General features: G+C 51.6%; 1 protein-coding gene across 2 annotated transcripts in view; it reads right to left on the reverse strand.

Annotated features, from left to right (window-relative positions):
• Positions 1-21,139, reverse strand: part of AK7 (adenylate kinase 7) — a 49,564-nt gene that overhangs the window by 23,082 nt on the left and 5,343 nt on the right. For both annotated transcript variants that reach the window (XM_045578357.1, XM_036429033.2), the window contains exons 3-9: positions 19,475-19,583; positions 12,857-12,951; positions 10,284-10,394; positions 6,506-6,586; positions 5,395-5,483; positions 2,900-2,990; positions 1,430-1,507 (exon numbers count right to left, since the gene is read on the reverse strand). In XM_045578357.1, the coding sequence (XP_045434313.1) occupies positions 1,430-1,507; positions 2,900-2,990; positions 5,395-5,483; positions 6,506-6,586; positions 10,284-10,394; positions 12,857-12,951; positions 19,475-19,583 (654 nt within the window). The remainder of the gene's footprint in view (positions 1-1,429; positions 1,508-2,899; positions 2,991-5,394; positions 5,484-6,505; positions 6,587-10,283; positions 10,395-12,856; positions 12,952-19,474; positions 19,584-21,139) is intronic.

The raw sequence follows: 21,139 nt of genomic DNA on the forward strand, positions 1-21,139 counted from the left end.
TGAGAGAGAATCATCAACCAGCTGCCTCCTGCACACCCCCCCTGGGGATGTGCCTGCAACCAAGGTACATGCCCTTGACCGGAATCGAACCCGGGACCTTTCAGTCTGCAGGCCGATGCTCTATCCACTGAGCCAAACCGGTTTTGGCTGCTTCAGATGACTTTTTTTTTTTTAAATAACATTTTATTGATTTTTTACAGAGAGGAAGGGAGAGAGATAGAAGTTAGAAACATTGATGAGAGAGAAACATCAATCAGTTGCCTCCTGCACAACCCCCCACTGGGGATATGCCCACAACCAAGGTACATGCCCTTGACCGGAATCGAACCTGGGACCCTTCAGTCCGCAGGCCGACGCTCTATCCACTGAGCCAAACTGGTTTCGGCGGTTTGTCTCTGTGGATGGCTCTGACCGGCCCACATCTACTATCATTAGAGCGAATGACGTACCCCACCACTCAGGACAGCCCGCCCGCCCCGCCGTGCTGGGAATGGACGGAGGAGCGCCCGCCTGCGTGCTCCTGGCCGGCAGCCGCCTGTGCTTACACAAGCCGCTCCGACAGGAAGATACTGGAAGGGCCAGCATCAAGTTTCTCCTGAAGAATGTTCAACTGCATCTCCTTTCGAACAGTGCAATTCCATGGTTCAAAACCCCCGAGGACAGCCCGGCCGGTGTGGCTCAGTGGTTGAGCTTCCACCTGTGAACCAGGAGGTCACGGCTGGATTCCCAGTCAGGGCACACACCCAGGTTGGCAGCTCCATCCCCAGGATGGGGCACGCAGGAGGCAGGTGATTGATGATTCCCTCTCATTTTCTCTCTCTCTCTCTCTCTCTCTCTCTCTCTCTCTCTCTCTCTCTCCCTCTCTCTCTCTCCCTCTCTCCCTCTCTCCCTCTCTCCTTTCCTCTCTGAGGTCAATAAAAATACGTTTTTAAAAATCCCCAAAATCAAAAGCCGAGGGAAATGGCCCCTTGGGCGCCGAGGCCACCCACCCGCCTCTGCTCCCCCAGTGATCCAGCGCTTCCAGAAACATCCTCAAAGGCAGTTCTGACCCATTCGTTCCTAAAGCGTCACGTCCTAAGCCGCATTCGAAGAGCACACTGCGTGCCGAGGCTGCATTGTTTCCCGTGGCGGTGGGATCGGAATGGCAGCCTCTCGTGAGGTTTAGAAAGAGGCCAGAGGATGCCACCCAGTGCCAACACCACTGCCCCTGGCAAACATTTCCCGGCCATAGGCCTCAGAGAGATCAAGACAGAATACAGGCTGGAGGGAGAGGGGAGGAGAGGGGAGGAGAGGGGAGGGGAGGGGCGGGCAGGGGAGGGGAGGATCGGAGAGCATTGTTTTAGGGAGGAGCCTGGCAGCCAGGCAGCCAGACCCCAAACCCCTCGGGCCCCCTTGCCCAGGAAGGGAAAAGAGAGCCTCAGGTACTGACCGGCAGGTCCTTGGTGAGGAAAGCGTTTTCTTTGAGCACTTTCTGGGTTTTCCCGGGGCCCGTGTTCTTGCTGATGCACTGCGGGGGAAGGGGACGTGTCATGTGGTTTACCCGCCGGTGGTGATACACACGTCCTCAGAGGAAGGCAAACGTAACTGAATGTCGATAAAAAATACTGCACAACAGAGGGGGGTGCACGGAGGGCACCCGAGGCGGCACAGAGGCACCGTTCCAGGCTTCACCGATCCCGCAGCGGGGGATGGAGAAGAGAATGGCTGGCCGGCCGGGCTCCTGCCCTCAGGCAGCTCCCGTCTGAAGGCGGGCAGACCCGTGTGCACAGATGTGCACTGTTTGCAGCCGGCAAAGGGGGTGCTGGGGAAACAGCTGGCCTGTGCGGGAGGCAGGGAGGAGGGGGGGAGGGTGCCGGGGAAGGTCTCTGAGCCGGATGTGAAAGGTCGGGGGCGGGGTGAGCAGGCCCGCATGGCTCCCAGGCGCCCGGTGGCTTTGGCTGGGGTGGCTGGGACTAGGGAGGGGGCTCCACGGACCCAGCGCTCCTGGAAGCAGCTGGGAGGTTCGGAGAACGTGGCCTTCAATACATTGAGGTGGCCCAGCCGGCGTGGCTCCGTGGCTCCGTGGCTCCGTGGTTGAACCAGGAGGTCACAGTTTGATTCCCGCTCAGGGCACAGGCCCGGGTTGTGGGCTTCCTCCCCCATGTGGGACATACAGGAGGCAGCCGATCCATGATTCTCTCTCATCGTTGATGTTTCTATCTCTCTCTCTCCCTTCCTCTCTGAAATCAATAAAAAATATACTTTTTAAAAACACACTGATGAGGCAGGTGTGTGTCCGTGTCCTCGTGAGTGGCTGTGTCCAGCCCACAGTGGCCTTCCTGTGGCCCTCGCGCAGCTCCTGGAGAAAGGCCACTGGCCGTGTCTCCCCAACACCTGGCCTGCAGGGGCAGGCGGGGGGCTGGGTTTTAGGGGTGCTCTACAGGAGTAGGCCCGGGCCTCGTTAGCACACCTGCTGGATGAGGAAATGGCAGGGTGGGAAGCCGCCCATCGCCTTCACCAGCAGAGAGGTGTGGACAAGGAACCGGGAAGGCTGGTGGCCCATAAGCTCTGGCAAAGGTCAGGGCTGTACACTGTTTGGTTGAGACACTGGCAGCTGAAGCAACTTCCCCACCGGACAGTCCTGTAAACCCTTACTGATAAGATGGTCTGCCTGCTACTGGAGATTGCCTGCCTGAGGGCTATAGGTGCGTCCCAAACTGAATAAAAAGACGGAGGCCTGAGCCCAGGCAGGGTCCTTCCTCTTGAGCTGGGCTCCCGTCTGGCCCCCCAATATTTCCAAATTACTGTTTCTTGTCTCGTCTCTTCCATTTGCATGGGGCCTCTCCTCCAGATCCCGAACCCTGAACCCTGCGGGGTGGGGGAAACCACGTGCCATTGAGCGGGGCGCCCGGGGCCGTACCTTGACCAGGTCCTCCAGGGTCTGCACAGAGTCGTCCACAGCGACCAGGTACCGGACCTTGGGCACGTGGTCTATCACGTTCTGGATCACGCTGCGGGGCGCCAGGGCGGGAGGACCGTCCCGGGGGAGAGAAGCCAGGAGACGCGGTCAACAGGCCGCAGGGCTCCTGCTGATGATGTAGAACATCCCTTCCCACAGTTAGAAACGATAATGGAACCAGCTGAAACCTCTGCCGGACAGAGGGCGCACTCCGCCCTCGGGGCCAGGTGAACAGGCGAGGAGCAGTCGGGAGTAGAAGCTTATAGGATTCAGGGGATGCAACTTTTAGAAAGATAACACAACTTAAGATTAGGGCCTTTTGAGGTGGTGGGGGACCATGGGGTGATAAGGACACATATGTAATACCTTAATCAATCAATCAACCAACCAATCAATCAATCAAAAAGACCAGGGCTTTGGAGGAGACCTGTGCAGGGAGGGGTCCTGAAGCTTCATTTTCCCCCAGTAAATCTGGGGTTGGGACTGTTATAATCATGTAACCCCTTTAATTATTGTGGGAAACGTTTGCTGTGTGGACACCCCCAATACTCTGTGACTTCCAACATTAATGAACACCCCACTATCTTGATATGAAGCTCTGAGCCCTTAAAGTGTAAACGCCCTGCTCCCGGCATAAGGTTCACCGTCTGGCCCACACCGATAAGGACACTTTTTTCTTTTCTTTCTTTGCTTGTTTGTTTTTTAATATATTTTGTTGATTTTGTACAGAGAGGAAGGGAGAGAGATAGAGAGTCAGAAACATTGATGAGAGAGTCATCAATCAGCTGCCTCTTGCACACCCCCTACTGGGGATATGCCCGCAACCAAGGTACATGCCCTTGACCGGAATCGAACCTGGGACCCTTCAGTCCCCAAGCCGACGCTCTATCCATTGAGCCAAACCGGTTTTGGCTAAGGACACAGTTGTTTACGGCGGTCCATATAACCCGGGGCCAGCTCCAGCCGAGGTCTCCTGCCCGATCAGAGGAGGACTCCACGTCGCTCTGGGAGACCAGCCAGACGGCTCTGCTGTGCGAGCCTGAGCCCTGCAGCCGCCTGCCTGTCTGTTTCCATCGTCCGTCCTGCGGTGTGCATGGCCGGGTGGCCTTTGGGAGCGGGTAACTACACCCTGTGTGATCGCACACTCATTCTGTCTGTGGGTCATGTGTTCCGGCTCGGCTCAGCTGTCTAGACATGGAAGCACCAGGGGATAGGCCGTTACTGCTGACCCCTGGTCACCTGCGTTTGTCCCACTAAGTCTAGACAGATTACCCATTAACTGGTGCTTATTTGGGACAGGGACCAATTCACTAGTGGCCGGTGGATGAGAGTGAGGGGGCAAGCTGGAAGCCAGACCTCAGGGAAGAGCAGTAGCTGTGCCCGCCATGGGAAAGTGGTGGGGGGGGAGGGGAGGTGTGTAGAGGGGTGGCAGAATCAGATCCCCACATGTAGATCTGACGAACCAGGAATAAAGGGAGCCATCTCTGGCCCGTGTCTAAGTCGGGTCTGCAAAGCTGGGGAGGGCTCCGGGCCTGTCTGACCACAGCGTTGGGAAACTCTGCGAGCGTGAAAACCATGTTAAGCACAGCCCGTGTGGCTCCGTGGTGGAGCATCGACCTACGGACCAGGAGGTCATGGCTCCATGTGTGGTCAGGGCACACGCCCAGGTTTCGGGCTTGATCCCCAGTGGAGGGCGTGCAGGAGGCAGCCAATCAAGGATCCTCTGTCATCATTGATGTTTCTCTCTCTTTCCCCCTTCCCCTTTAAAATCAATAAAAATATATATATATATATATTGCCCTGACTGGTTTGGCTCAGTGGCCTGCGGACTGAAGGGTCCCAAATTCGATTCCAATCAAGGGCATGTACCTTGGTTGCGGGCACATCCCCAGTAGGGGGTGTGCAGGAGGCAGCTGATGGATGTTTCTCTCTCATCAATGTTTCTCTCTATTCCTCTCCCTTCCTCTGTAAAAAAGTCAATAAAATATATATTTAAAATATATTTAAAAAAAAAAAAAAACATCACCTCCCCCCATGTGTTCATTTTACCTGCAGTTGCCAAAACCAACCCACCTCCGCTTTAGTATTTGCTACCTGACTCCTGGCATGGAACCTGCGGGCGGGGCCTGTCGCCCGGCACAGAAGCAGGAGGAGAGGCCCCCAGAATGCCCAGGCCACGTCCTTCCTTTCCCAGAGAGGCTCACCCTGCCGCCCGGGCTCTGAAAGGGTGGGCCTGAGCTGGCGGGGAGCCGGGGCCTTAGAAGGCAGGCACAGTGTCCTCAGATGCGCAAGGCGATGATGACAGAACCTCCCGTGGCGGCACGCTGGTGTGAGGAACAAACACGGCGATCCGGGGCGGGGTCTCAGCCCTCGGTGAGGCTCCACCAACGGGCACGCACACCAGCACGCCCGTCCGTGCGCTCGGGGGCAGCGGTGCCCGGGGGGCGAACACTCACCCGGCTAGATCAAGCACGTGAATTGCCGGGATTACATTGGTGCCATCTCCAAACACGGGCAGTGCAGGGACCTCGCCCAACCAAGCCAACTGGAAGGAAGACAAGCAGAATGTTGTCTAAGACCTATTTCTGATAGATCCTCCCTTCCCCCAACTGATAGACAGAGAATGACATAAACTCCACCTGCAGTCCGAACATTCCTGAGCTCCTAACCAGGCACTTTATATGGACTGTACACTGAACCACCAATCAGCACCTGCCAAATACCCTAAGCCCCCGATTCCTAAGTGCCTAGTCATGTGCCTAGTCATGTGCCTTATGTAAAACCACCAATCAGCATGGGCCTAGTCCCCTAAGCCCCATCCCTTCCCTTTCCTCCCCTCAGAAGGCGCCTTCACCCCTGCACACTCTCTATCTCTCCTCCGGAAGGCAGCCCGGCCAGGGTCTTCTCCTCCAATAAAGCCTGTGTCCTGGTTCTCCGGCCTCTGCCTCATCTTTCCGTTTCCCCCGGCACGTGGTGTGACGTGGCGATGGCAGCTCACCCACGCCCCAGCCAGAGGCCCCGAGGGACTGCCCGCTTGATGCCGTGGCCCTCAGAGGGAGCCTCAGGGAGAGGTTTGGCCGATCAGTTCCCATGGGATTGATCAAATCCCATTTAAGAGAAATAAGTGCAACTGCTGAGCTGAAATGCTTTTCAAAACACCTGACTGTCTTTAAGAGCCACCGGCGTGTGGCCTGCGTACAGAGAAAGGCCCAACGAGCACTGTGCCTCTGAACGGAGGGCGTCCACTTCGCTCTTTACTGTCCTGAGGGCGTGGCTGCAGGGCCAATATGGGAAAGAAAAGCCGGTGGCTGGGAGGGGACATGAGTAGGGAGGGGATAGGGGGTTGGAATGGAGGGTTGAGGACAAATAGGTGATACCCTAATCAATAAAGAAGTTAAAAAAGAAAAAGAAAGGAAAAGCAGGTGGCTGTGGTCGGCACCCTCATGTCCCCGGGCTCTCGGCTACTAGCTTGGCGTAGCCACGCCCAGGAGCCATCAGAAGAATCTTCCGATGGCGTCACCTCCCCGTAGAATATTTAAAATCCTCAGAGCCACTGGAAAGTCATACCTTGAAAAAGAAATGTAAGATGCCTCCTTCCAGTCCATACTGAAGTCCGGAAGCAATTACGTAAGTCGCGAATTTCTTGATCTAGGAGGCAAAACACAGGGGAATGGTGATGCTGTCAATCCCATGGATTGCTTCTGTGGTTAGCAATGAGCACTGCAGGAAGCCCCATGCCATGCCTCCTGGAGGCCACGGAAGCTCAGTGTAAGATGGAAATTGTGTCCTCCAAAGGGGACAGCGGGCCCTGGCTGATGTGGACCCGTTGGTTGGGCGTCGTCCAATGCACCAAAAGGTTGCTTGTTCGATTCCCCATCTGGGCACATACCCAGAATGTGGGTTCAATCCCTGGTTGGGGTGCATTAGGGAGGTCACTGATTGATCTTTATCACATCGAGGTTTTTCTCTCTCTCTCCCTCTCCCTCCCTCCTTCCTGCCCCTCCTTCCCCTCCCTTATTCTAAAAATCAGTTAAAAAAAAAAACCACCTTATGTCAGAGGGAGGAAACAAAAAAGCATGTCAAATCCAAGATTTTGGAAGGAATTCCGAAGGCCTTGTACTTTTCAAGGGTTTGTCTTTCAAATTTAAATTACCTGCTTAATCCAGATCCCAGAGCCAATCGAGCCAGGACATTGCTGAAATCAGTTTGGCTCAGTGGATAGAGCATCAGCCTGGGGACTGAAAGGTCCATGGTTTCGATTCCAGTCAGGGGCATGTAGTTTGGCTGCGGGCACATCCCCAGTAGGGGGCGTGCAAGAGGCAGCTGATTGATGATTCTCTCTCATTGATGTTTCTAACTGTCTATCCCTCTCTGTAAAAATATATATTTTTATATATTTTATATATATAAATCAATAAAATATATTTCTATAAGAAATAAATATTTTTTAAAAAGAGCCAGGACATTAACATAACAAAGCACTACTAGCATGGAGACGCTGGGCACTTTACAGAGGCAAATGCAAACCCCACCCCCCTTCCTGTGGGTAAAGCCTCTGTGAGGGAGCACCCGCGGAGGGAGGGGAGGGGGCCGCACGGCCACAGGCGAGGCAGAGAGGACAGCATGGAGGGCCTGCCCGGCAGGCTGCTGCAAGGTGTATTCGCTGCGTGAGTTCCGTGAGTCTGGCTGTGCCGGATTCACCCTTTCCTCGGGCCATTTCTGTGGCACTTCTGACAGTCAGTGAGGCTCTGCCCCCGCCCGTGTTCCCCAAGGAGGCCCTCACAGGAAGTCTTTAGGGGGGAGGCCTGTTAGGGGGGAGCTGAGATGGCCCTTTCCCCGCCTTGTGCTGGGGCAGAGTCCTTTTGGTAACTCGGGGAAAAGAATTGCCTGAGATTTACACAGAAGAATAAGAGATTTGTTGTTGTTGCTAATCCTCACATGAGGATATTTCCCGTTGATTTTTAGAGAGAATGGAAGGGAAGAAACATCCATGTGAGAGACACACACATCCATTTGCTGCCTCCTGCACATGCCTGGACTGGGGCCAGGGATGGAGCCTGCAACCGAGGCACATACTCTTGACCAGAATCAAACCCAGGACCCTTCAATTAGTGAATCGCATACATAATAATAATAAAAATCATGGACTTTCTATTAGACAGGAATGTCCATTGTTTAGAAAAATACTACAGTTATAGGATTTGGAACTGGAAGAAATTTAGCCCGTCTTACCTCACTCCTTTATTTTTTTTAATCCCCAAAGTTTAATAACTTGGCTATGGTTATACATTAATGTGTAGGAAAGTGGCTATAAGATCTAATCCCATGTGGTTTCCTTCAGAAACCACAGAGTTTGTATTGCCAAAGTAAACATAGATAAATAAATAAATAAATAATAGATCTTGAACTTGGGCACAAAGTTCCTGATGTAATATCCCCTAATACCACTAGGTGTCACCTTATGGCTACTATTATATACCACTTGGGCAGGTCTTCAGCTAATGGGGAAAACTCAGTGGAAGGAATCTTTAGGGGTTTGGGGTTCTAGTTTAAGTCCCACATAAGCTCAGTGAGGATGCCGATAAGAGCACTTAGCTCGCGGAATTTTGAGGACTGTATGTGAGATACAGGAGGTTGGCATGAGGTACCCTCAGTAAAACAGCACAGTTCCTGGTGACCACTGGCGAGCCTGCCGTTTTAGCTGTCAGATTACGTTTTCAACAGCAGGACACTCCTGTCCTCTAGATCGATAAACTAGAAGAGAAATAAAATTATTTCAAAAAAGTAGCCATGTAGGTGGCTTGGTGTAAAAAAATAATAATTTCATATATATATTATATATATGATCAATGCAATAAAGCTCCTGTTCCTGTTGACATGGACTCTTTTTAAAAATATATATTTTATTGATTTTTTACAGAGAGGAAGAAAGAGGGATAGAGAGTTAGAAACACTGATGAGAGAGAAACATCCATCAGCTGCCTCTTGCACACCCCTACTGGGCATGTGCCAGCAACCAAGGTACATGCATGCCCTTGACCAGAATCAAACGTGGGACCTTTCAGTCTGCAGGCCGACACTCTATCCACTGAGCCGAACCGGTTTCGGCAACATGGACTTTTTAAAATATACATATTTTTATTGATTTCAGAGAGGAAGGGAAAGGGAGAGAGAGAGAGAGAGAAACATCCATGACTGAGAGAGAATCATGGATCAGCTGTCTCCCATAAGTCCACAACTAGGGATCAAGCCCACAACCTGGGTATGTGCCCTTGACCGGAACCAAATCTGTTACCTCCAGTTCGTAGGCCAACGCTCTCTCCTGAGCCACACCAGCCAGGGCTGACACGGACTTCTCAGCCGTGAATATGTCCTGTAACTGGGGCCCGGATGTGTGGAGATCAACTTTCTTGAACGATGGAGCTCTGGGGTCAGAAACCAAACCTAACCCATCCTGCCAGCCGATGGATCGAAAACTGAATCACAGCTCCGGCACCTGACCCGCCTACCGGCGCCCACATCTGTGCAATGGGGGGATGACGCACGCCGACAAGCATGCTGGGGTGAGGAGCGGGCCAGACAAGGCCAGGCGGTGCTCAGAACGGTGCTCAGTCAGCCCTGCCTGCGTGACCTAGAGCACGCTCCTTTCCCCGGAGGCCCGCCTCCTTACTTGTCACAGGAGGTTACTGTGCACTTCCCAGAGCTGTCCGAAACACAGGAGTCCCGGCCCTCCCCGCTCCGGCTCTGAGTGATCTGCTTCCGGGCTGAGCAGCCCTGCGGACCTACAGACTCCTTGGTGGGTAGGAGCATGCGTTTCATGGGGACCGACACAAGTTTCCAACTTAGTGGGCTGCACCAGAGCCTGGGTCGGGATGGTGCACCTCGGGGTGAGCCTGAAGCTCGGAAATCTGCGGGTGTAAGGAGGAGGCGGAACACGCATGTTGAAGGAGTAGAGATGACATATAAAAGGCATGTGGGCCAGTCCTGGCCATGCCCATTGCACGCTGCCTCATAAAAAAACACTTTCCTTGCCCAACTGGCCTGGCTCAGAGGTTGAGCATCGACCTATGAACCAGGAGGTCACAGTTCAGTTCCTGGTCAGGGCACAGGCCTGGGTTGCAGGCTCGATCCCCAGTGTGGGGCGTGCAGAAGGCAGCTGGTCAATGATTGTCTCTCATCATTGATGTTTCTATGCCTCTCTCCCTCTCCCTTCCTCTCTGAAATCAATAAAAGCATGTGTGTGTGTGTGTGTGTGTGTGTGTGTGTATTTTTTTTAAATGTGGCCTGAAATGTGTAAAAAAATCCAGAACTTTTCTTACCCAAAATGCTCTATTACTTTACTTACATTTTTTCCAAATTTGAGAACCATTTTTTCAGCATTTATATGATCCAGAAAATTAGGATGGTGCTTTCTTCTTCGGTAATCCTCTTCTGTGAATGGAATCTCAGTATCTTCCTATGAAAGAAAACAGCCAAACTCGATGTGGCAGGGCCCCGGGAAACTCAGCCCAGACCCGGTAGCCTGACTGCTCCTCTAATCCCAAATAAAGTATTCTAAAAACTGCTTCTCGTTTGCTTATTTTTTTGTTAATCCTCACGGGAGGATACTTTTCCACTGGTTTTAGAGAGTGGACCAGAGCGGGAGAGACAGACAGAGAAACATCAAGGTGAGAGAGAGACAAAGCGAGTGGCTGTCTCCGCCCCGACCAGGCCTGGGATTGAGCCTGCGGCCGAGGTACGTGCCCTCGACAGGAACCAAATCCACGACCCTTCAGTCCGAGGGCCGACGCTCTATCCACTCAGCCAAACCGGCTAGGGCTGAATTTCTTTCTGTTTCTAAGTTATTTATTTCAGTGATTTCCCCCAGACTCGTCAGATTTAGAAGCCCTAAAGTAGGATTTTAAAACGTAGTGTTCGCTGCAGGTGTGTGTGTGTGTGTGTGTGTGTGTGTGTGTGTGTGTGTGTGTGTGTAGGTGGCCGGAGAGAGGTAAATTGGGGGCGGGGAGAGGATTAAGGAGATTTACATAATACTTTAACAATAAAGAATCTACAATAATAAAAGCATAATATGGAAATCGACCAAACAACCGGACAGCAGAACGACCGTCTGAGCGACCTTCCGGGCGACCACGCTATGACACGCGCTGGCGTCAGGCCAGCCAAGGCGGGTGCAATGTGATTGGTCGGGGGGAGGGGACTGCCATCGCCCCACGATTGCCCCACAGAGGGAGGCCCAGGCCAGCCAAGCCATCATACCCCACACCTGTCGCCCACAGAGGGAGGTGACGGTGGCGGGGGAGGCAAGGGCAGCGCCATACAGATGGCAAGCTGTGGCAGCGGCAGGGGTGGGGCCAGCGGCCGGCAGCCGGGGGGAGGAAAGCCCTGATGGGCCTGATTGCCGGCCAGGCTAGGGACCCTACCCGAGGGGTCCCAGATTGCAAGAGGGCACAGGCCCGGCTGAGGGACACCCCTCCCCCCACTGCATAAATTTCATGCGCCGGGCCTCTAGTTAAAAAATAGAATAAAAGGATTCTCCCTCCGTTGTAAAAGAATAATAATAAATAAAAGGTAGTGTTCGGTGAGAAGCCTTGCACTCACACGCAGTCGGTCTCCGTTACAGGACCAGTCCACAGTGGCTGTGTCCGAGGCTCACGTGACATCCATCAGAGGGCCAGAGGGAACAGGCCCGGAGGTAGCACAGTTGTTGGCAGGTTTGAAAAACGGGAAGAAGGCCCAAAGGGTCAGAGCCACACTGGGAACTGGCCGGGGATGAGGTGGGGACAGCGGGTGATCGGGCCTGTGGGCCTCGTGGAGGACTGGGAGATTTACCCTAAGGGCGTCGGAGGGCCTTGGGGCCTTCGGCAGGACTGTCGCATGGCTTGAGTGAGGAACAAGGCTGCTTAGGTGGTTCCTTGGCCGTGTGGTGAGAGGCCGGGAATCTCAGGGGATGAGGAAAATGTCCCGGAGCTGATTGCTGTGGCTACACAACTGTATGGGCTTGCGTTAGACCCACACCACAAAGAGGACCGATGTCACGGAATGTAAATGACACCGTAATAACCATGGACTTAAAATAATCATGAGCCCTGCCAAAACCGGTTTGGCTCAATGGATAGAGCGTCGGCCTGCAGACTGAAAGGTCCCGGGTTCGATTCCCGACAAGGGCATGTACCTTGGTTGCGGGCACATCCCCAGTAGGGCGTGTGCAAGAGGCAGCTGATTGATGATTCTCTCTCATCAATGTTTCTAACTCTCTATCCCTCTCTCTTCCTCTGTGTAAAAAAAATCAATAAAATATATTTTTAAAAAAATAATAAAATAATCATGAGCCCTAACTAGAGCTGAATTTGGCTCAGTGGATAGAGCGTTGGCCTGGGGACTGAAGGGTCCCAGGTTCGATTCGGGTCAAGGGCATGTACAATACCTTGGTTGTGGGAGTAATGGATGTGCAGGAGGCAGCTGATCAATGCTTCTCTCTCACTGATGTTTCTAACTGTCTATCTCTCTCCCTTCCTCTCTGTAAAAAATCAATCAAATATATTTTTTAAAAAAAGAATCTCAGGGAGAGGATGGGGGCGCCAGGACACAGCGGCTAACACCAGTGCCATCGCCCCGCCTCTCCTCCACCGCCAGCCCATCTAGTTTACGGGCCGATCATCCCTCTGGAGGTGGGCATGTGATCCCAGTGTGACCGATCGGAGCTCTGCATTCCCCTGGCCACAGTGACTGGTTGCAAGTCGGGCTGTGACCTCAGAGCTGGACAAACAGCGCCCTGCAGCTCTGAGACGGGATCTGGCCAGAGAGGGAAGGGGACTAGGAGGAGGCACTAGGAGGTAAGCCTGGGAGCTGACCGGCACCCGGAGGAGGGGAGAAGCCCACTCGGAGGAGAAGGGAAGCGATGGGAGACAGACTACTTACAGGGTCCAGGGGCTTGGATCGCGCCCAGGTCATCACCGTGGAAACTAAAATGAACACCTTTCGCTTCTCAAAGTGGTTGACTTCCTCGTTCAGGGCTGTGGGGCCAAAGAGCCAGCGTTACTTGGATCCGCAGGGAACGGCGTGTGCACTGCCGAAGCCATGTGCGCTGTTAGTGGGACTGGAAGCTGCTCCAGTTCCCAGCGTAACGCCAGGATGGCGTCCCCTCTGAGGCTCGGCTGTGTGTCCCCGCCATGGCGTCCTCCTCCAGCACCCTGACCTCCTCTGCGCCCTCCCTCCCTCCCCTCCCGGAGCCGGCAGTTGTGTGCCTTCCCCGTGAGGAGGACCAGGGATGGAGACGGTCATGGCGGACGTGGATGGCATGACCCCTGGGCTTTTGGAAGGCTCCCACATGAAATAGGTGCTGCCCTGCCCTCTGCTCTGCAGGAGAGGGAACGGAGGTCTGTGCTCTCTCTCTAGGCTGTGGGCCCAGCTGCGAGGGGAGGGAGCGGGAGGCCCCAGCGAGGTTGGGGAAGGGGCTGTGGGCACCCCAAAGCAGAGGGAAGGCCCGCCGGAAACAGTCCTTGTCACTAATGGAGAAATGTGAACAGGGAATCCGAAGGCTGGCCAACCTTAATTGCTCTGAATGGTCGGAGCTAATCACTCACTGTTTAGCTGAGACATTGGTAGCTGAAGCAGCCTCCACCTGTTAGTCTTATTAAATTCTTGCTGATTGGCTATTATTGGAATTCCCTGCCTAAAGGATATGGGTGTATCTCATAACGTTAATAAAAGGGATAGCAAGGCCCGAGCAGCGAGTAGTCCTCCCCCTAGAGGTGGGCTCCAGCCTGGCCCCCAGTATTCCCTAATTAATACTTTCATAGTCTCTTTCCATTTGAGTGCGGCCTTCTCCAGAACCCGAACCCTGAACAGGAACCCTGAACCACGCGGGATGTGAAAGGGGCTCCCACAAAGGCCCTCTGGGAGCGCACACAGCGGCCCGAAGTGGCCTGAGCCCTTGTGGAAGCAGGTCATTTGGGGGGTGACGCCTTCCCCCTCCCCTGGGTGCGGGAGAGCGCCATGCCCTGGGGGCTGGGGGCGGTGTGGGGTGCAGGATGGGGATTTAGGACCCGGTGGGCGGAAGGGGAGCATCTGACTTCCAAAGGGTTTGCCACTCCCCAGGGGGGCTCCCCCGCACATCTAAGCACAGACTCTCCTTGGATACCTCGCACCCGCCATTCCACTCCACTCAAATATTTCTGATGGTGTGTAAACTCCCAGGAAAAAAATGCACAGCGAAGGCTGGTTAAGTTGTCAGAGGACCTAAGGGACACAGTCAGTCACAGTGTCATCTCACGAGCTGATTCCTTAACAAGCAAAACGAGGAACCGCCGATGCCCTGAATCTCCCACGTGGGTGGGTCCGAAGGAGAAAGCACCGTGGGGGGAATCTAAGGCGCGCTCTCACGAGGGTGCTAATAATAATTCCAGCTCCTGTCTGATTCTGTTAACAAAGACGGCCCCTCCGTTTGCCTCCCAGCCTCTCTCTCAGGCGGTTTCGTCTGGCCTACTTTGTGGGCGCCGCCCCTCAGAGCTGCTCTAACTGGGCTGACGCCTGGATTTATCATCTTAATGGGTCAGCGTGATCCGCTTGTTCGCCGTGGACAAGCACATTTCGCCCACACGCGCAAATGTTTTCTCTCATTGCTAACTAATACAGTCTCCCCTCTCCTCTGTCCTTTTACCTTCCCTCCTTTGGCAGGATCTGAAAGGCAAGGTAGGAGAATTCTTTTATATTAAAATGTTCATATGTATGCCTAAGCAACCATTAGGACCAAATGACTGGAACAACCAATCGCTATGATGCACACTGACCCCCAGGGGGCAGACTCTCAATGCAGGAGCTGCCTCCGGTGGTCATTGCGCTCCCACAGCCAACCTCCTGTGCCTCCCCATCCCCGCCAGCTCCCCTGATCGGCCCCAATTGGGAAGCCAGCCAGACAACCTCCCTCAGTCCCTCCCCCTGGACCCCGATTGGGGAGCTGGGGGGGGAGGATGGCAGGCGACCCTTACTGGCCAACCTCCCATAGTCCCTGCCAGTCCACCCCCACCCCCTATGGGCCTCAATCACCGGCCAGGTCAAGGGACCCCACCCATGCACAAATTTGTGCACCGGGCCTCTAGTGATTTAATAAAACATTATTAAGAAGTAATACATATCCATTGCAAAACCAAAATGAAACAAAACCCCCAAATCTAAGAATGTGCCTCAGGTAAACCAACAAAATCCCTCCCACCCCCACCACAGCCTTCTCCACAGCCCCACCTACCCCCCTGCCCCCAGGGGACCCTGAAGGCAGACCAAGGGCCTCTGACCATACTTCCCTTCAGACACAATCACTCTGTATCTCAAGAACGAGGTAATACTGTCACCACCTTCCTACCCAATGGAGAGGTAATATTTTCTTACTTATAGAAAGCTCCTTGGTGGAATGAAGTAGGGATCCGTAAAACATACGCTGCACTCGAACACCCGTGAAAGGAAATGCCGAGATCAAAGTTTAAATACCAACTGCATTCCTTAGGGTCACTGGTTGGGGAGCCCTATGCGGGGCCGAAGGTCTCCCATCATAGCAGGAAGTCAGTGGTCAGTGTCCGAAATTCACAATCAAAGGACATCAGTGCAGGCATTTTTATGTGTTAAAAGGAACACGGGGGTTAAATGAGGTTCCTTTTAGGGAGTAGGGATGGGATGGGAAGAAAATGTAGGGAATTGTTGCTTTTTATTCTAAGCCCTCCTGCACATTTTAATTTCCCTTTTCTTTTAAAAGATTATTGATTTTATTTATTTTTTAAAAATATATTTTATTGATTTTTTACAGAGAGGAAACAGAGGGATAGAGAGTTAGAAGCATCGATAAGAGAGAAACATCGATCAGCTGCCTCCTGAAGATCACCTTCTGGGGATGTGCCCGCAACCAAAGTATGATACATGCCCTTGATTGGAATCGAACCTGGGACCTTTCAGTCTGCAGGCTGATGCTCTATCCACTGAGCCAAACCGGTTTCGGCAAGATTACTGATTTTAGAGACAGAAAGGAAAAGAAAGAGATAAATCTTGATTTGCTGCTTCACCCACATCTGCACTCATTGGCTGGTCCTTGTAGCTACCCTGACCCAGCTTAAAACCCACACCCTTAGAATATCAGGGTGATGATTCAACTGACTGAGCTACCAGGCCAGGACTGTGCTTTTAAACTTTCAAACCATGCCCCGGTTTAATTTCAGGAGGGGAAAAAATTTTTTAAAAATTTAAGAAAATGGCAAGGATTCATTACATAGAAAAATCAATTTCCAAAGGCTGGCACAACAGAAGAACTCAACACACATTATCTCTGATTGCTGCTGTAGGCGGTGCCGTTCTCTCAGACGGCGCCGTTATCCATCATGGGTTCAGCTCTGCCCAGGGACCGCATGCCCACAGCGGGCGCCAACAGCTCTGCTCCCACAAGACGCACGCTTTTGATTTGTATCTCATGGAATGAAAAGGAGGGAGGCCCAAAGTGATAAAGGGGCGGAAAATCAATCACTTTAAGCTCCCGAGGAATCCCAGGGAAGCACTGTTTCATCGTGATTTCCCCGAATAGGTAGCCTCATTCCTGAGGCTCTGTTCCATTTCTTTAAGCCAACGTGTGGCTTTGCTGTTGATATTATCAGGGGTTGGCAAAAGCGCTGCCTGCTTTTAAGACAAAATTGTATTGCCCAACTGGCATGGCTCAGTGTTTGAGCATTGACCTCTGATGCCCAGTGGTAGTGGGGTGGTGGTGGGGGGAATATGCCCCCCATGTGAGCTGATCTCCAGTGGTGGGCATGCAGGAGGCAGCTGATCAATGGTTCTCTCTCATCATTGATGTTCCTCTCCCTCTCCCTCTCCCTCTCCCTCTCTCTTCCTCTCTGAACTCAATAAAAACATTTAAAAATAAAATAAAATTTAATTGGAACCAGACCATTCATTTACATATCGTTTATGCTATGTTCTGGCTGTGATGGCAGAGTAGTTGGCTCGAAAAGCCCACAATGTTTACTACCTGGTCCTTCACAGAAGGAGTTTGCTGACCGCTGATCTAAACAGTCTAAAGCCGCGGTCGGCAAACTGCGGCTCTCGAGCCGCATGCAAAGCTCTTTGGCCCCTTGAGGGTGGTTTTTCCACTACACACCACGGCCTGGGCGAGTCTATGTTGAAGAAGTGGCGTTAGAAGAAGTTTAAGTTTAAAAAATGTGGCTCTCCAAAGACATTTCAATCGTTGTCCTGTTGGTATTTGGCTCTGTGGACGGATGACTTTGCCGACCACTGGTCTAAAGCAAAGATAACACGGTGCAAAGAGCACGGGAAAGCAAGGTGTCCTGTGTCTTTCGGGCTGTCGCAGCCTAGAACAACGATTCAGATAAGCTGATCTGCTTTCTCCTTTGCCCCTGGCTTAGTAAGGAGATAAGTTACAAAGCACCACGTTGCTAAACAGCACCTCGTCCTTTTAGAGTGGGGGCTCCCAGAGTCCACCATCGCTTTCCCAAAGCATCTTAAAAGCTGCAAGCATTCCCGCAGCCCTCCCTTCCTCTTGCCACTAGGGAACAGCTGCTGGCCGGATCAAACCCTCACAGTGAGCAGCAGTTCCTCTCCCCTCAGAGTCACCTCCTGTGGTTCCTTCCCGGGGAACGTGCCCTTCTCTGTCCCTCGGTAAAGTTTCTCGCGTGTTCCTCAGCTCTCTCTAGGCCTCCCAGCGCCTGGTGGGTAGCGTCTTTTTCTTATTTGCTTTGTATCTGCCCAATACTGGCAACCGCACCTCCTTAGGCAGTGCCCGCAGAATGAGTCAAGGTCACATTTGGGAAGTTAATGTTTCCTTTCTCTTAATGATTAAGAATATTCTGTTCTTGCCCTAACTGGTCTGGCTCAGTGGTTAGAACGTCGGTCTGCGGACTGAAGGGTCCCGGGTTCGATTCCGGTCAAGGGCATGTACCTTGGTTGCGGGCACATCCCCAGTAGGGAGTGTGCAGGAGGCAGCTGAACGATGATTCTCTCTCATCGATGTTTCTAACTCTATCCCTCTCCCTTCTTCTCTGTAAAAAGTCAATAATATATATATATATATATATATATATATATATATATATAATTTAAAAAAAATATTTTATTGATTTTTTTACAGAGAGGAAGAGAGAGGAATAGAGAGTTAGAAACATCGATGAGAGCCGAGACCGGTTGGCTCAATGGATAGAGCATCGGCTTGGGGACTGAAGGGACCCGGGTTTGATTCCGGTCAAGGGCATGTACCTTAGTTGCGGACATATCCCCAGTAGGGGGTATGCAAGAGGCAGCTGATCGATGACTCTCTCTCATTGATGTTTCTAACTCTTTATCTCTCTCACTTCCTCTCTGTACAAAATCAATAAAATATATATTAAAAAAAAACCCAAAGTAATCTATCTCAGTAATCTTCTGGGTAATCATTCTGTATATTCTATACTTAAAAAAAAAAAGAAAAGAAAAGAAAAAGAAACATCAATGAGAGAGAATCATCGATCAATTGCCTCTTGCACACCCCCTACTGGGGATGTGCCCGCAACCCAGGTACATGCCCTTGACCAGAATCGAACTCGGGACCTTTCAGTCTGCAGACCGACGCTCTACCACTGAGCCAAACCGGTTTCGGCTAATTTTTTTTTTTTTTTTTTTTAAAGAATATTCTGTCCTTAGGGATAGGATATTTTGTTAACGCAATTAAACACGGAGGCCCATTAGATGGAGGTGGTTCCGATACCTTTGCAGCCCACAATTAAGCCAGTAAGTGCCTCAAAGTTAAGAACTGCAGCCCTGGCTGGGTAGCTCAGTTGGTTCGAGTGTCGTCCCGATATGCCAAGGTTGCAGGCTCAATCCCTGGTCAGGGCACCCATGAATACATAAATAAGTAGAACAGTAAAATAATACTTCTCTCTTTCTCAGAAAAAAATTTTTTTTTAAGAAATAAAAATGTAAGGACAACCAATCACAGCCCACGAGGCTCTTCCAAATATGGTAAACGCTTCAGCTACAGCCAATCAAATACTTCCTTAGCTTTGCTTCCTGCCTTTCTCTATACAAGACTTCCACAGCTCCTGTGGATGGAGCGCTCCGACCCGCCTCCGGGTTGGCACTATCTAATTTTTTTTTTAAATATATTTTATTGATTTTTTACAGGAAGGAAGGGAGAGAGATAGTGAGCTAGAAACGTCGATGAGAGAGAAACATCGACCAGTTGTCTCTTGCACACCCCCTACCTGGGATGTGCCCGCAACCAAAGTACATGCCCTTGACCGGATTCGAACCCGGGACCTTTCAGTCCACAGACTGACGATCTACCACTGAGCCAAACCGGTTTCGGCGGCACTATCTAATTTGAATTGATTTTTGCTCAAATAAGCTCTTACACGTTTTAATATGCCTTTGTTTATCACAGGCATATCCATCAGCCGGATTTCATTCTGTGTTCAGTAGGTCTCGCTTCTTCTAATGCTCCTAATTTGATGACTCCTCGTAAGTCAATTACACCGAAGCGGTGTCCCCCGGGGAAAAAGGGCCCTCACTGACCGGACACTGCCCAGAGGGCCTCCTCCGCCTGCTTCGGGTCCTCGGTGATGTTGTAAATGATGACGTCGCACTCCATCAGGCGCATGAGGAGCTCTTCTCGAGAAATGTCCTGGGAAGAGAGCCGGCAGCCATTTGTTCAGGAAGCTGACAAAGGCCCCGTGACATGGAGACGGAATGACTCTTTCCCAAGGAGGTATCCTGCGAGGAAGAATCCCACGGAAAACATTTGCAGGAAAAGGGTTCCTTTTCAAATGAAATGTGGGCTCTCTTCTGTGGGTGGTTTTCAAATAACAAAGACGCTTACGGAAATAGCTGGGAACCGATGATTAAAAAGTTGCAGAATGATCTTAGGTTTGCTGTTTACACCCCAATTCAGAAAGGAAGAATTAGCACACACTGGAGGGAAAGACGGGGGGAGGCATTCAAAACTCACTCAAATTCTCTGCAGGATTATTTGAGTGATTGTATGTCCTGAGTCATTCAGCAGTGCTGATAAGTGATTTATGGGCATGGTTTCAGCATCCTCAAGATGGGACCAATCCGTTCTCTTTCTAGATGCAAGGTATCTTATTACAGTTGACTGTTGGGAATATTTTAAGAATACAGAAACTTTTAATGGTTAGAAATATAAAGTTCTTAGATTAGATGAAAGTAACGGGGGTGATCCTGGGCTTTTTTTTTTTTTTTTTTAACATGTTTTTATTCATTTTTAGAAAGAGAGGAAGGGAGAATAAGGAGGAGGAGGAGGAGAAAAGAAGAGGAAGGAGAAAGAGAAGAAGAAGGAGGAGGAGGAGGAGAAGGAGGAGGAGAAAGAGGAGGAGGAGGAGGAGGAGGAGGAGGAGGAGGAGGAGGAGGAGGAGGAGAAGAAGAAGAAGAAGAAGAAGGAGGAGGAGGAGAGGAGGAGGAGGAGGAGGAGAGGAGGAGGAGAGAAGAAGAGAGAAGAAGAAGAAGGAGAAGGAGAAGAGAAGAGAGAGAGAGAGAGAGAGAGAGAGAGAGAGAGAGAGAGAGAGAGAGACTGATGTGAGAGAGATCAGTTGCCTTCCATACACACCCTGACTGGGGACCAAACCTGCATCCTGGGCATGTGTCTTGACTGGGAATCAAACCAGTTACCTTTCGGTGCAGAGGACGATGCTCAACCAACTGAGCTTTACGGGCCAGGGTGATCGTCATGTAACTCGTCATTCCTCGCTGCGTGGCTGCCCACACATTTCCGAGCAGACCAATACCCAGAGAGGGTGTTAAGATAACCAGAAGGACCAGCATTTCCAAACCAGAACTTGCACTGGCCACGTGGGGCAACAGTGTTTCCCAGCCAGACAGCAATATAATGGCCCGGATTCCAAAGGAGAGTTCCCTTCCCAGAGAGCGCCCACCGTGGCCCAGGGATGTGCTGGGGTCATGAAGGGCAGAGTACGTTCTAAACACAGTCTATACAGAGAATGTGAGGAGTCTGAAAATCCAAATGAGGCTCATACTTCCAAGAATATCTAATTTAAATTCTTATTTTTAAAAAATATATATATTTTATTGATTTTTTACAGAGAGGAAGAGAGAGGGATAGAGAGTTAGAAACATCGATGAGAGAGAATCATTGATCAGCTAGCTGCCTCTTGCACACCTCCTACTGGGGATGTGCCCGCAACCAAGGTACATGCCCTTGAC

The sequence above is a fragment of the Pipistrellus kuhlii genome, unplaced genomic scaffold (genome assembly GCF_014108245.1).
Source record: "Pipistrellus kuhlii isolate mPipKuh1 unplaced genomic scaffold, mPipKuh1.p scaffold_m20_p_97, whole genome shotgun sequence".
Lineage (NCBI taxonomy): Eukaryota > Metazoa > Chordata > Mammalia > Chiroptera > Vespertilionidae > Pipistrellus > Pipistrellus kuhlii.